The sequence below is a fragment of the Oncorhynchus clarkii genome, chromosome 22 (assembly GCF_045791955.1).
Source record: "Oncorhynchus clarkii lewisi isolate Uvic-CL-2024 chromosome 22, UVic_Ocla_1.0, whole genome shotgun sequence".
In the NCBI taxonomy this organism is placed as follows: Eukaryota; Metazoa; Chordata; class Actinopteri; order Salmoniformes; family Salmonidae; genus Oncorhynchus; species Oncorhynchus clarkii.
The window spans coordinates 8931701-8945492 of NC_092168.1; the positions used below are offsets into that span (position 1 = coordinate 8931701).

Here is a 13792-nt window from a genome sequence, read left to right on the forward strand (position 1 = left end):
TTTTGGTGCGCCAGGACCATTCCTAGTGGAGATCACTCAGTTTAGCTCTGATTGGATATTATTTTATATATTTTTATCAAGGGAGGCCAAATGCTCGCTGGCTTCCTTTGCATTCAATGCTACGGGAGGCAACAATGTCATACTCTTTTGGACTAGACAGCAGAGGGGTGTTGTTTCACTCGCTCGCATGCTTTCTCCGGTGAGATACATTCAGCCTCTTGCAAATTGAAGGAACATTCTGAAACACAGAGAGACAAAAGAAATGTTGGTAAATGTTTTGGGGAAGCCTGGGATCCTTTGGCATCTATGAATACACGCCACTCACACCTTGTATAGTCCATGCCTTGACTAATTGAAGCTGTTCTGAGGGCAAAAGGGGGTGTAACGCAATAGTAGGAAGGTGTTCTTAATATTTTGTACACTCAATGTATGTCCAGTGTATGTCTAAAGGATTTCCTACATTTCCTTTCCTAGGATGTCGGGGCTTGCCAAACAGTGATTCTAAAGTGAGGTACTCTCATCTTGTCAGTCAGTGTCAGTCAGTGTTATTTAAATGGTAAAGTCATGTCAAGTATTAAATCATTTCGCGGTGTATTTCATATGGAATAAAAGGCATTAGAATGTACCAGAGGCCACCAAAATTGAGCTAATTTCTCAGCAGTGTGCACCTGGCTGCCTACCTTTTCTATTTGGCTGGCTACTCTATGTACTTGTGGAAAACACTGCTATAGGTGACCTTTCCCTTTGTGGCAAACATAAAACCATGCCACACAACCAGATCTGTCACAATCTGTTCTATCTACGACTTGGGGTCGAGATGGAGGACTCATTTTCATAAAGCCGCCACCTGCCCACCTCCCAGCTCAGGTCAAAGCTCACACTTCCTCCTCCATCTAGAGAGCCAATCCCCTCATCAATCATTTGTCTACCGCGCTGATTACTACCAGGGAGGTTCATTTACTACGGTCTGATGTCTGTGTGTTCCTATTTGTAGCATTCATCATTGTACAGAGAGAACGTCGTCATATGTAATTGTTGTGTTCTTTGCATTGATTTTCTATTCATTCTGAATAGAGTGCACTGGCTTAGAGCTGAAAAGAAATGCAGTGAAGCCGGGGTTTAGGGGTCACCGCAAAGTTCATCTGTCAGAGCTGGCAGCAGCAGCAGTAACACAGTGCACCAAATAACTGTAAAAGCACAGGATGTAGCTGTGGAATGCCACTCGGTCCGCTCTGTCCCTACGCTGTCAAGAGGTCGTAAATCCACAGTGTGTTATGCACATTTTATACACGTTTTTCCACTGAAGACTTACACAAAATGTTTTTAGATGTTCTGTATGTTTATATGTTCTGAATGTCATTTTCACTTGTTTTGAAATCCCTTTGGATAGAGGATAGTTAGTCCTGCATAATATCGTTGCATGGTAAAGAATCAAGGCAACCTTTGCTTGAGCGCCGCCGAGATTCTAAATCCACACGGAAAAGACGTCCTGTTTCTCGTGCTTTATTTTTGTGATGTCATAAATTATTGTGCAAGCCAGGCCTCACTCTTTGTGGGTTTTTTTTTATTTTATGAGAGGCTGTCTGTCTGGTACGGTAACACAGCACAACTAACAATAGCGCTCTTTCTCTTCCTCTCGTAGGTATGGCAAAATTGTGTCAACAAAGGCCATCCTGGATAAGACGACAAACAAATGTAAAGGTGTGTATGGCTTCAACAAGTCGTGACGTAGTGGAGACATTCTGTAAAAAGATCTAGACCCCCCCCCCATCCCACACACACACACACAAAAATATGCACACAAATCAAGAAGTCATGCTCATGCAACAACCGTCAGGCTTAAAGCAAATAAAAACTCATCACATGCATCATTGAGAGGATACTGGATGTATGTATCACAATGACTCATTGTAATCCAGAATAGCAGTGCAAAGGCTTTGGAGCTTCCAGTCTGTGATATGATGACACATAGGACTTTTACCATAATTCTCCTAATGCTATTATACTAAAGACAATGGCCATGCTAAGGAATGGATGAAGAGCCTTGCTTAAGGCCCTCTTTGACTCGTGCAGTGGGTTTGGCGGCCCAGTACTGTCAGAATGCACTGGCCCGGCCTCGTTGAAGTCATTCAGTCATTCAACAGCTATGTGGCTCATGGGGGGGCTGGGCTAGTCAGGAAACAGACAGGCAAAAGGCTGCCACCACTTTGTGTTATTTTAGTCCTGGCCCTTTACTGATGGTCTGTCTGTTACCATGCGTTGTGCTAGCGGCGGATCCCCACACGAAGTGACAGCTCGTGCCCCTCCCTCTGGAGCGTGACACAAAGTCTTGGCTCCGGCTGCAGCCCTTGGCCCAACACCCTGTCCTGACTACCGAGGAACACACTGACACGCAGCCCAGCCCAGCCAGCACGCACCACAGATGGGCTGAGAAGAAAAGAGCTTGGTCACTGTCCTGCTAGGGATTACGATACGCTAACTAATCACAGGTGGCGGCTGAGAAACATCCTGTCGTCTTCCATTCCGATTTTTACGTCAACTCGCAGCTTGCTCGAAGATACCTATTCAAAAAAACTCCCAAAATCACAACTTGAAAGGAAAATAAACATTTGCCATTTATCTGAATGTCCTTAATAAAAACAAATATCTGAATGTTCAGATTCATGATGTTCTTTGGGCTGTTTATCTTCAAGATCAAACTGGGATCTGTAATTAGATTCCACAGTGAGCAGCGGAGAGGTTGCTGTTGGCCTGCGAGGTTGTTTGATGGTTAAATATAGCAACACAGAGTAGGGAGCAGGGAGGAACTGGACTGCAGGTCTGACTCTAGACTGGCCTGGCCTGCATGTAGCCCCAGGGGACAATGAGCTGACCTGAGCCCTGGGCGTCATCATTGCAATCTGCAGCCTCAGCACTGTTCTCTGCTCCCCCGTGCCTACTACACTGTCTCACCACCAGTCATTGACTGACCACCGTTATGGGCCACAGATACAGTAGGTGGGGGTCAACCACACGACAGAACATGGTGGCCTCTGGCCTGGCCTCGCTGTGGTGGGTGTCAAACACAGCCTGCCACTTACTGCCGTATAGATGGCAAGTTAGACCTGAGATTTAGTTTCCCTCCCAAATGGCACCCTATTCCCTATATTCTCATAGTGCTCTGGTACAAAGTAGTGCACTATGTAGGGAATACGGTGCCATTTGGGAGGCAGACTAAGTCAAGATTTCACCATGCCCGTTATTGTTTTACTGTTAAAGACTTCCTCCAGCTATTTCAGAACTCTTACAGTTGAAAAGCGATATCCCAAATATAAACACAGTAAAGTACACACACTAAAGTTTTTTATATTTTTTTAAAACTTCTGAGCAAAACATGTCTTTTGTTTTTTCACGACTGCAAACTTCAAGGAGTAGGAGTTCTTATGGGAATCTGTGATGTCATCGGCCTCCCCCTTTGCTTGAGGAACAATAGAGGAGCAGTAGAGAACAGAAGGGGAAAGGCCCACCCCATACATGTACCATGTCATGACTTACCTTGACCACCTATTGAGATGTTCCTTTTGTTAAGTAAATCAGGTGTTACATGGTGTGAAAAGGAGACTGGAGTGGCACTGTAGGGATATTCCCTGGTACTTTTGTATACTTTTTAGCCAGTAGTTCTGAAAGTAGGGCTGACAAACCAAACGTGGTCCCCAAATATGTCGTAGTAAGTCACATATGTGCAGATACAGTGGGGAGAACAAGTATTTGATACACTGATGATTTTGCAGGTTTTCCTACTTACAAAGCATGTAGAGGTCTGTAATTCTTTATCATAGGTACACTTCAACTGTGGGAGATGGAATCTAAAACAAAAATCCAGAAAATCACATTTTATGATTTTTAAGTAATTAATTTGCATTTTATTGCATGACATAAGCATTTGATCACCTACCAACCAATAAGAATTACGGCTCTCACAGACCTGTTTTTCTTTAAGAAGCCCTCCTGTTCTCCACTCATTACCTGTATTAACTGCACCTGTTTGAACTCGTTACCTGTATAAAAGACACCTGTCACACATTCAATTAAACAGACTCCAACGTCTCCACAATGGCCAAGACCAGACAGCTGTGTAAGGACATCAGGGATAAAATTGTAGACCTGCACAAGGCTGGGATGGGCTACAAGACTATAGGCAAGCAGCTTGGTGAGAAGGCAACAACTGTTGGCGCAATTATTAGAAAATGGAAGAAGTTCAAGATGACCCTCGGTCTGGGGCTCCATGCAAGATCTCACCTCGTGGGGCATCAATGATCATGAGGAAGGTGAGGGATACACCCAGAACTAAATGACCTGAAGAGAGCTGGGACCACAGTCTCAAAGAAAACCATTAGTAACACACTACGCCGTCATGGATTAAAATCCTGCAGCGCACGCAAGGTCCCCCTGCTCAAGCCAGCGCATGTCCAGGCCCGTCTGATGTTTGCCAATGACCATCTGGATGATCCAGAGGAGGAATGGGAGAAGGTCATGTGGTCTAAACTCCACTTGCCGTGTTTGGAGGAAGAAGAAGGATGAGTACAACCCCAAGAACACCATCCTAACCGTGAAGCATGGAGGTGGAAACATCATTCTTTGGGGATGCTTTTCTGCAAAGGAGACAGGACGACTGCACCGTATTGAGGGGAGGATGGATGGGGCCATGTATCGCGAGATCTTGGCCAACAACCTCCTTCTCTCAGTAAGAGCATTGAAGATGGGTCGTGGCTGGGTCTTCCAGCATGACAACGACCCGAAACACACAGCCAGGGCAACTAAGGAGTGGCTCCGTAAGAAGCATCTCAAGGTCCTGGAGTGGCCTAGCCAGTCTCCAGACCTGAACCCAATAGAAAATCTTTGGAGGGAGCTAAAAGTCCATATTGCCCAGCGACAGCCCCGAAACCTGAAGGATCTTGAGAAGGTCTGTATGGAGGAGTGGGCCAAAATCCCTGCTGCAGTGTATGCAAACCTGGTCAAGAACTACAGGAAACGTATGATCTCTGTAATTGCAAACAAAGGTTTCTGTACCAAATATTAAGTTCTGCTTTTCTGATGTATCAAATACTTATGTCATGCAATAAAATGCAAATTAATTACTTAAAAATCATACCTCTACATGCTTTGTAAGTAGGAAAACCTGCAAAATCGGCAGTGTATCAAATACTTGTTCTCCCCACTGTATGTACACTACGTCATTGCTCTCCCTCTCTCTGCTGCGTCCAGAGAGTCGTTGGGCCCGCCCTGCAACCTCATTGGATAACGCTGGGCATGCCTCTTGTTAGCTGTCACTCAAATGGCAAGGGCTTGAACCTCACTGGCTAGAACTCGAATTGCTAGGGGGCTGACCCACGTGGTCCAAGCTTGCAGTACTCTAAATGGTTCACATAGCTTCCAGAAAACGGTTGCTTTCAAACTAGGGATTTCGTGGCTAATTGAGGTAAGACAGTAATTCTGCTCATAGATTATGCATGTATGAACTACACATAGAAACATCCAGCCCAAATAAGTTTATTAAATACTTATTGAGTCGCCAAAGTACCGGAGCACATTTTTAACAGTGTTAACAACATAAAATACCTATGATATAGCTGAATGATGAATTAGGATAGTTGTGCATGGTGGTCTTTCCAGGTAGACTGTGTAACAGTCTTATATGGTGTGGTGTTCTGTCCCTCAGGTTACGGCTTTGTGGACTTCGACAGCCCTGCTGCAGCTCAGAAAGCCGTCACTGCCCTGAAGACCAGTGGGGTCCAAGCCCAGATGGCTAAGGTGAGGGTATGCTTCCAGTCTATTTGTATTCTCACACACAAACACCTGACAATACACAGCCTTCAATGGATTTAGGTTGTCCATTTATAGGCAGCAACAACCTGACCCACCCATCATTACGTAGAGGGATAGGAATCTCCATGCCAGGGGTGCATGTGTACCTCTCGAGTTGGTTTGCAGCCCCCCCCCGTTGACTCTGTGGTCACTGTGAAGTAACATTAGCCCATAGGGTGTGTGTGTGTGTGTGTGTGTGTGTGTGTGTGTGTGTGTGTGTGTGTGTGTGTGTGTGTGTGTGTGTGTGTGTGTACATATGCGTGTGTTTGTTTGTGCATGCGCGCGTGTGTGTGCTCTTACGTTCGCGCGTACTTGCATATGCACTATACAGTGTATTCAGAAAGTATTCAGAACCCCTTCACCTTTTACACATTTAGTTTTGTTACAACCTTATTCTAAAATGAATTACATGTCATTCTTTTCTCATCAATCTACACACAATACCCCATAATGATGAAGCAAAAACTGTTTTTATATATATCTGCACACAGAAATAAAACAACGGAAATATGACATTCACATAAGTATTCAAACCATTTACTCTGTACTTTGTTGAAGCACCTTTGGTGGCGATTACAACCTTGAGTCTTCTTGGGTATGACGCTACAAGATTGGCACACCAGTATTTGGGGAGTTTCTCCCATTCTTAACTGCAGATCCTCTCAAGCTCTGTCAGGTTGGATGGGGAGCGTCGCTGCACAGCTATTTTCAGGTCTCTCGGGTTCAAGTCCAGGCTCCGGCTGGGCCACTCAAGGACATTCCGAGACTTGTCCCGAAGCCACTCCTGCGTTGTGTTGGCTGTGTGCTTAGGGTCGTTGTCCTGTTGGAAGGTGAAACTTCACCCCAGTCTGAGGCCCTGAGCAATCTGGAACAAGTTTTCATCAAGGATCTCTCTGTACTTTGCTCCGTTCATTTTTCCCTTGATCCTGACTAGTCTCCCAGTCCCTGCCAATGAAAAACATCCCCACAGCATGATGCTGCCACCACCATTCTTCACAGTAGAGATGGTGCCAGCTTTCCTCCAGACGTTTTCTCAGACCAGAGAATCTTGTTTCTCCTGCTCTGAGAGTCCTTTAGGTGCCTTTTGGCAAACTCCAGCAGGCTATCATGTGCCTTTTACTGAGGAGTGGCTTCCGTCTGGCCACTCAACCATAAAGGCCGGATTGGTGGAGTGCTGCAGAGATGGTTGACCTTCTGGAAGGTTCTCCCATCTCCACAGAGGAACTCACCTCCCTGACCAATGCCCTTCTCCCCTGATTTCTCAGTTTGGCCGGGCGGCCAGCTTTATAAGTAGTCTTGGTGGTTCCAAACTTCTTCCATTTAAGAATGATGGAGGCCACTGTATTCTTGGGGACGTTCAATGCTGCAGAAATGTTTTGACACCCTTTCCCAGATCTGTGCCTCGGAGCTCTACTGACAATTCCACACCGTTGCTGACAAGGGGCTAAAAATCAAGGACACAGCCATGCAACCTTCATAGACAAACATTGGCAGTAGAATTGCCTTACTGTTCTGTGACTTTCAATGTGGCACCGTCATAGGATGCCACCTTTCCAACAACTCATTTCGTCAAATTTCTGCCCTGCTACAGCTGCCCCAGTCAACTGTAAGTGCTGTTATTGTGAAATGGAAACGTCTAGATGCAACAATGGCTCAGCCCTAAGTGATAGGCCATACAAGCTCACAGAACGGGACTGTTGAGTGCTGAAGCATGTAGTGCATAAACATCGTCTGTCCTCAGTTGCAACAATCACTACCGAGTTCCAAACTACCAATGGAAGCAATGTCAGAACAATAACTTTTTTCTCAATGGCCGAGGAGCCGCACATAAGCCTAAGATCACCATGCGCAATGCCAAGCGTCGGCTGGAGTGGTGTAAAGCTTGTCACCATTTGACTCTAGAGTGATGAATCACGCTTCACCATCTGCCAGTCTGAAGGACAAATCTGGGTTTACCGGTTGCCAGGAGAACGCTACCTTTCCAAATGTATAGTGCCAACTGGAAAGTGTTGTGGAGAAGGAATAATGGTCTTGGGCTGTTTTTCATGGTTGGGGCTAGACCCCTTAGTTCCAGTGAAAATAAATCTTAATGCTACGCATGACATTCTAGACGATTCTGTGCTTCCAACTTTGTGGCAACAGTTTGGGGAAGGCCCTTTCCTGTTTCAGCATGAAAATGCCCCCGTGCACAAAGTGAGGTCCATACAGAAATGGTTTGTCGAGATCGGTGTGTAAGAACTAGCCTGCACAGATCACAGACCTCAACTAGACGTTGACCGATTAATCGGAATGGCCCATTAATTAGGGCCAATTTCAAGTTGTCATAACAATCGGAAATCTGTATTTTTGGCCGCCGATTTGCTGATTTAAAAAATATATATATATTTTAAATACCTTTTATTTAACTAGGCAAGTCAGTTAAGAACACATTCTTATTTTCAATGACGGCCTAGGAACGGTGGGTTAACTGCCTTGTTCAGGGGCAGAACGACAGATTTTCTTGCAACCTTACAGTTAACTGGTCCAACGCAATAATGACCTGCCTCTCTCTCGTTGCACTCCACAAGGGGCCTGTTACGCAAATGCAGTAAGCCAAGGTAAGTTGCTAGCTAGCATTAAACTTACAGTGCCTTGCGAAAGTATTCGGCCCCCTTGAACTTTGCGACCTTTTGCCACATTTCAAGCTTCAAACATAAAGATATAAAACTGTATTTTTTTGTGAAGAATCAACAACAAGTGGGACACAATCATGAAGTGGAACGACATTTATTGGATATTTCAAACTTTTTTAACAAATCAAAAACTGAAAAATTGGGCGTGCAAAATTATTCAGCCCCCTTAAGTTAATACTTTGTAGCGCCACCTTTTGCTGCGATTACAGCTGTAAGTCGCTTGGGGTATGTCTCTATCAGTTTTGCACATCGAGAGACTGACATTTTTTCCCATTCCTCCTTGCAAAACAGCTCGAGCTCAGTGAGGTTGGATGGAGAGCATTTGTGAACAGCAGTTTTCAGTTCTTTCCACAGATTCTCGATTGGATTCAGGTCTGGACTTTGACTTGGCCATTCTAACACCTGGATATGTTTATTTTTGAACCATTCCATTGTAGATTTTGCTTTATGTTTTGGATCACTGTCTTGTTGGAAGACAAATCTCCGTCCCAGTCTCAGGTCTTTTGCAGACTCCATCAGGTTTTCTTCCAGAATGGTCCTGTATTTAGCTCCATCCATCTTCCCATCAATTTTAACCATCTTCCCTGTCCCTGCTGAAGAAAAGCAGGCCCAAACCATGATGCTGCCACCACCATGTTTGACAGTGGGGATGGTGTGTTCAGCTGTGTTGCTTTTACGCCAAACATAACGTTTTGCATTGTTGCCAAAAAGTTCAATTTTGGTTTCATCTGACCAGAGCACCTTCTTCCACATGTTTGGTGTGTCTCCCAGGTGGCTTGTGGCAAACTTTAAACGACACTTTTTATGGATATCTTTAAGAAATGGCTTTCTTCTTGCCACTCTTCCATAAAGGCCAGATTTGTGCAATATACGACTGATTGTTGTCCTATGGACAGAGTCTCCCACCTCAGCTGTAGATCTCTGCAGTTCATCCAGAGTGATCATGGGCCTCTTGGCTGCATCTCTGATCAGTCTTCTCCTTGTATGAGCTGAAAGTTTAGAGGGACGGCCAGGTCTTGGTAGATTTGCAGTGGTCTGATACTCCTTCCATTTCAATATTATCGCTTGCACAGTGCTCCTTGGGATGTTTAAAGCTTGGGAAATCTTTTTGTATCCAAATCCGGCTTTAAACTTCTTCACAACAGTATCTCGGACCTGCCTGGTGTGTTCCTTGTTCTTCATGATGCTCTCTGCGCTTTTAACGGACCTCTGAGACTATCACAGTGCAGGTGCATTTATACGGAGACTTGATTACACACAGGTGGATTGTATTTATCATCATTAGTCATTTAGGTCAACATTGGATCATTCAGAGATCCTCACTGAACTTCTGGAGAGAGTTTGCTGCACTGAAAGTAAAGGGGCTGAATAATTTTGCACGCCCAATTTTTCAGTTTTTGATTTGTTAAAAAAGTTTGAAATATCCAATAAATGTCGTTCCACTTCATGATTGTATACAGTTTTATATCTTTATGTTTGAGGCCTGAAATGTGGCAAAAGGTCGCAAAGTTCAAGGGGGCCGAATACTTTCGCAAGGCACTGTATCTTATAAAAAACAATCAATCATAATCACTAGTTAACTACACATGGTTGATGATAATACTAGATATTATCTAGTGTGTCCTGCGTTGCATATAATCTGACTGAGCATACAAGCATACAAGTATCTAAGTATCTGACTGAGCGGTGGTAGGCAGAAGCAGGCACGTAAACATTCATTCAAACAGCACATTCATGCGTTGTGCCAGCAGCTCTTTGTTGTGCGTCAAGCATTGCGCTGTTTATGACTTCAAGCCTATCAACTCCCGAGATGAGGCTGGTGTAACCGAAGTGAAATGGCTAGCTAGTTAGCGCGTGCTAATAGCGTTTCAAACGTAATTCGCGCTGAGCCTTCTAGTAGTTGTTCCCCTTCCTCTGCATGGGTAATGCTGCTTCGATGGTGGCTGTTGAGTTGCTGGTTTGAGCCTAGGGAGGAACGAGGAGAGGGACGGAAGCTATACTGTTACACTGGCAATACTAAAGTGCCAATAAGAACATCCAATAGTCAAAGGTTAATGAAATACAAATGGTATAGAGGGAAATAGTCCTATAATTCCTATAATAACTACAACCTAAAACTTCTTACCTGGGAATATTGAAGACTCATGTTAAAAGGAACCACCAGCTTTCATATGTTCTCATGTTCTGAGCAAGGAACTTAAACGTTAGCTTTCTTACATAGCACATATTGCACTTTTACTTTCTTCTCCAACACTTTGTTTTTGCATTATTTAAACCAAATTGAACATGTTTCATTATTTATTTGAGGCTAAATTGATTTTATTGATGTATTTTATTAAGTTAAAATAAGTGTTCATTCAGTATTATTGTAATTGTCATTATTGCAAAAAAATATATATATATTGTCCGATTAATCGGTATTTGCTTTTTTTTCGACCTCTAACCTCAACCCTATCGAACACCTTTTGGGATGAATTGTGAGCCGACTGCGAGTCAGGCCTAAATGCCCAACATCAGTGCCCGACCTCACTTGGGCTCTTGTGACTGAATGGAAGCAAGTCCCCTCAGCAATGTTCCAACATCTAGTGGAAAGCCTTCCCAGGAGAGTGGAGGCTATTATAGCAGCAAAGGGGGGGACCAACTCCATATTAATGCCCATGATTTTGGAATGAGATGTTTGACGAGCAGGTGTCCACATTCTTTTGGTCATGTAATGTGTGTGTGTGTGTTTGCCTAATGTCATCCTGTCAGCGGAGTGCTCACCCGCTTTGGAGGGGCTCCAGGAGTGAGTGGCGCCGAACTGTGAGGTGGAGAGGACAGGCTGATGATACGCTGCGATGACAACAGGGTGACGTGCTGAAGAAGGAATCCTCTCTGGGGGCGTGTGTCTAAGCCTCAGTAGGAGCAGAGAGGCCTCAGTGTCCCATTTCTAAAAGAGGCGCATAGGGCAGTCAGTGTCTGCGTCCCAAAATGGATTCCTATTCCCTATTTAGTGTAGCGCACAAGTTAGGGAATAGGGTGCCATTTGAGACTCAGGCAGTGTGTATTTTATAAAGGAGGCTCATTTCGTCTGCTCAGAGGGCTTCCTCCGGCCAACCGGACTTTCGGGCAAAACCAACCAAGGCACAAATTGTTGGGAAATATACTTTCCCGTGTCCTCTCTCCACATCCAAAGATGATAGATGTAAATGTAAATCAACAGGGTTCCAGGTTTAGAAAGTCTTAAATGGGTTCAAGTACAGCCTGGCACTGAGACAAGTTTGATCGCCTTGGCTTTAGGCAAGACAGGTGAAGGCCGGGCTGCTTTTTGACACAGTGCCGAATATTCATGTCTCACAGACTTTTCCGTAATTACTGGAAAATCATGTGCTTGCATAAACATATTTTCCAGTTTATAGTGCGAAGAAGTAAAGTGTATATATTAAATGAGCCATTAGTTTCTCTTTCAAGCTTCTGGAAGTATTGCTGTGGAAATTTGGAAGGAAAAAAGGGTAAAAGTAACGTGAAACTATGAATAAGACAAGGTGGTGAGATGGATCTTAGTTTGAGAAGCATGAGTCATGAGCCTTGCATTTTGTGTGTAACCGATCTAGCTTGGTGCAGCAGTACTCCCTGAAGTCACACCAGTTTGTGCCACTTTAAAAAGGCCTGACTAACTAGACTGCCTGTAATGAAAGGGCTATGATCAGGGTACGTATAGCCAGTTTGCCCTGTTATAGAATGTCCTTTGAAAGTCTTATATGTCAGGTGGACTGAGCTCAGTAAGACTGCCACAGTTTTGAGGCCAGTTTCTGGTGGGAGTCAATTGGGCAGAGATTTCACATTGTTGGTCTTCAAAGGTGCAGCAGGCCCTGTAATAACTTTGAACAATGTAGTTTACATTCTTGGACAGAAGAAAGGGAAGTAAATAATTGGAGGTTGTCGTGGCAACTCCGCCAGTTACATTTGTGGGGGGGGGGGGGGGGGGGAAATCAGGCCTGAAAAGTCTGAACAAGAATCCTAGAAAAGATATTCCCCCGTGAATCTCTGCGGCTTCTTGACATCCCTCCGTGCACCTATTTAACTTTTAATTCAAATAAAGCCATTTTGTAGGGCATCCCTAAGTTTAATATAGGCATTGTTCAAGGTAAAGGCCATTAAAAAGTCAGAGCCTTTTCAGTTAAATGTTTTCTCATTATTACAAGGGCTTGCTTGGGCTTAATGGACACTCCAAACAAACGGCCATTTTTCCTGAAAGTGTTTTTTTCTCTGCCTGGGCACCATTCAAAAGGCATTCACTCATTATTATTTCAAAGGCAGGTGGGTGGAAAGTCAGCATAAGGGTTTCCTGTTGAAAATGTTCTCCTAATGTTATTCCCATGGATGAATCACGCTTAGATTGGTTCCTTTTCCTCAATGCATGCATACTTATATTCTCACATGGCGTCGGAGAAGAAGGCAGACGTTTTACGTGTCCCCAACCGATTGTGTTTTTTTTATTCGCGTTGTTTGTAACTTATCTTTTTACTTATTTTGTACATAATTTTGCCGCTACCGTCTCTTATGACCGAAAATAACTTCTGGACATCAGGACTGCGATTACTCACCACGGACTGGCAGTATCCTTTTTTTCCTTTAACGAGTCTGACGAGGCGAACGATATACTGCTTTCTCGGGAACAGGCCCAGATCCCTGTGATTTACCTGAAGAAGAGGTTGGAGGAAAAGGGGCCAGAGGGCAGGCCTTCTGAGAATTCATATGCGATCAAATAAACCCCCACTTCCTTCCATTCTGCTAGCAAACATGCAATCTTTGGAGAATAAAATCGATGACCGACGCGGAAGATTAAACTACCAATAGGACATTCAAACTGTAATATCTTATGCTTCACGGAGTCGTGGCTGAACGACGACACTATCAACATACAGCTGGCTGGTTATAGGCTGTACCGGCAGGATAGAACAGCGGCGTCTGGTAAGACAATAGGCGACGGACTATTGTAAATAACAGCTGTTGCACGATATCTAAGGAAGATCATGATCAGCTGTAGACCAATTATCTACCTAGAGAGTTTATCTGTATTTTTCCTAGCTGTTTACATACCACCAGCATTGACTGAGGTGTTTTCCGCCATAAGCAAACAAGAAAATGCTCACCCAGAGGTAGCGCTCATAGTAGCCGGGGACTTTAATTCAGGGAAACTTAAATCCGTTTTACCAAATTTCTATCAGTATGTTAAAATGTGCAACCAGAGGGGGAAAAAACTCTGGACCACCTTTACTCCACACACAGAGATG

The 13792-nt window shown here is 44.2% G+C and overlaps 1 protein-coding gene across 14 annotated transcripts in view; it reads left to right on the plus strand.

Annotated features, from left to right (window-relative positions):
* Nucleotides 1–13792, plus strand: part of LOC139380291 (RNA-binding motif, single-stranded-interacting protein 1-like) — a 67586-nt gene that overhangs the window by 31114 nt on the left and 22680 nt on the right. For 7 of the 14 annotated variants that reach the window (XM_071122862.1, XM_071122868.1, XM_071122870.1 and 4 more), the window contains exons 3-4: nucleotides 1643–1701; nucleotides 5699–5790. In XM_071122862.1, the coding sequence (XP_070978963.1) occupies nucleotides 1643–1701; nucleotides 5699–5790 (151 nt within the window). Of the gene's footprint in view, nucleotides 1–1642; nucleotides 1702–5698; nucleotides 5797–13792 lie in introns of all 14 variants that reach the window. The other 7 variants (XM_071122860.1, XM_071122867.1, XM_071122869.1 and 4 more) reach the window with 1 other exon arrangement.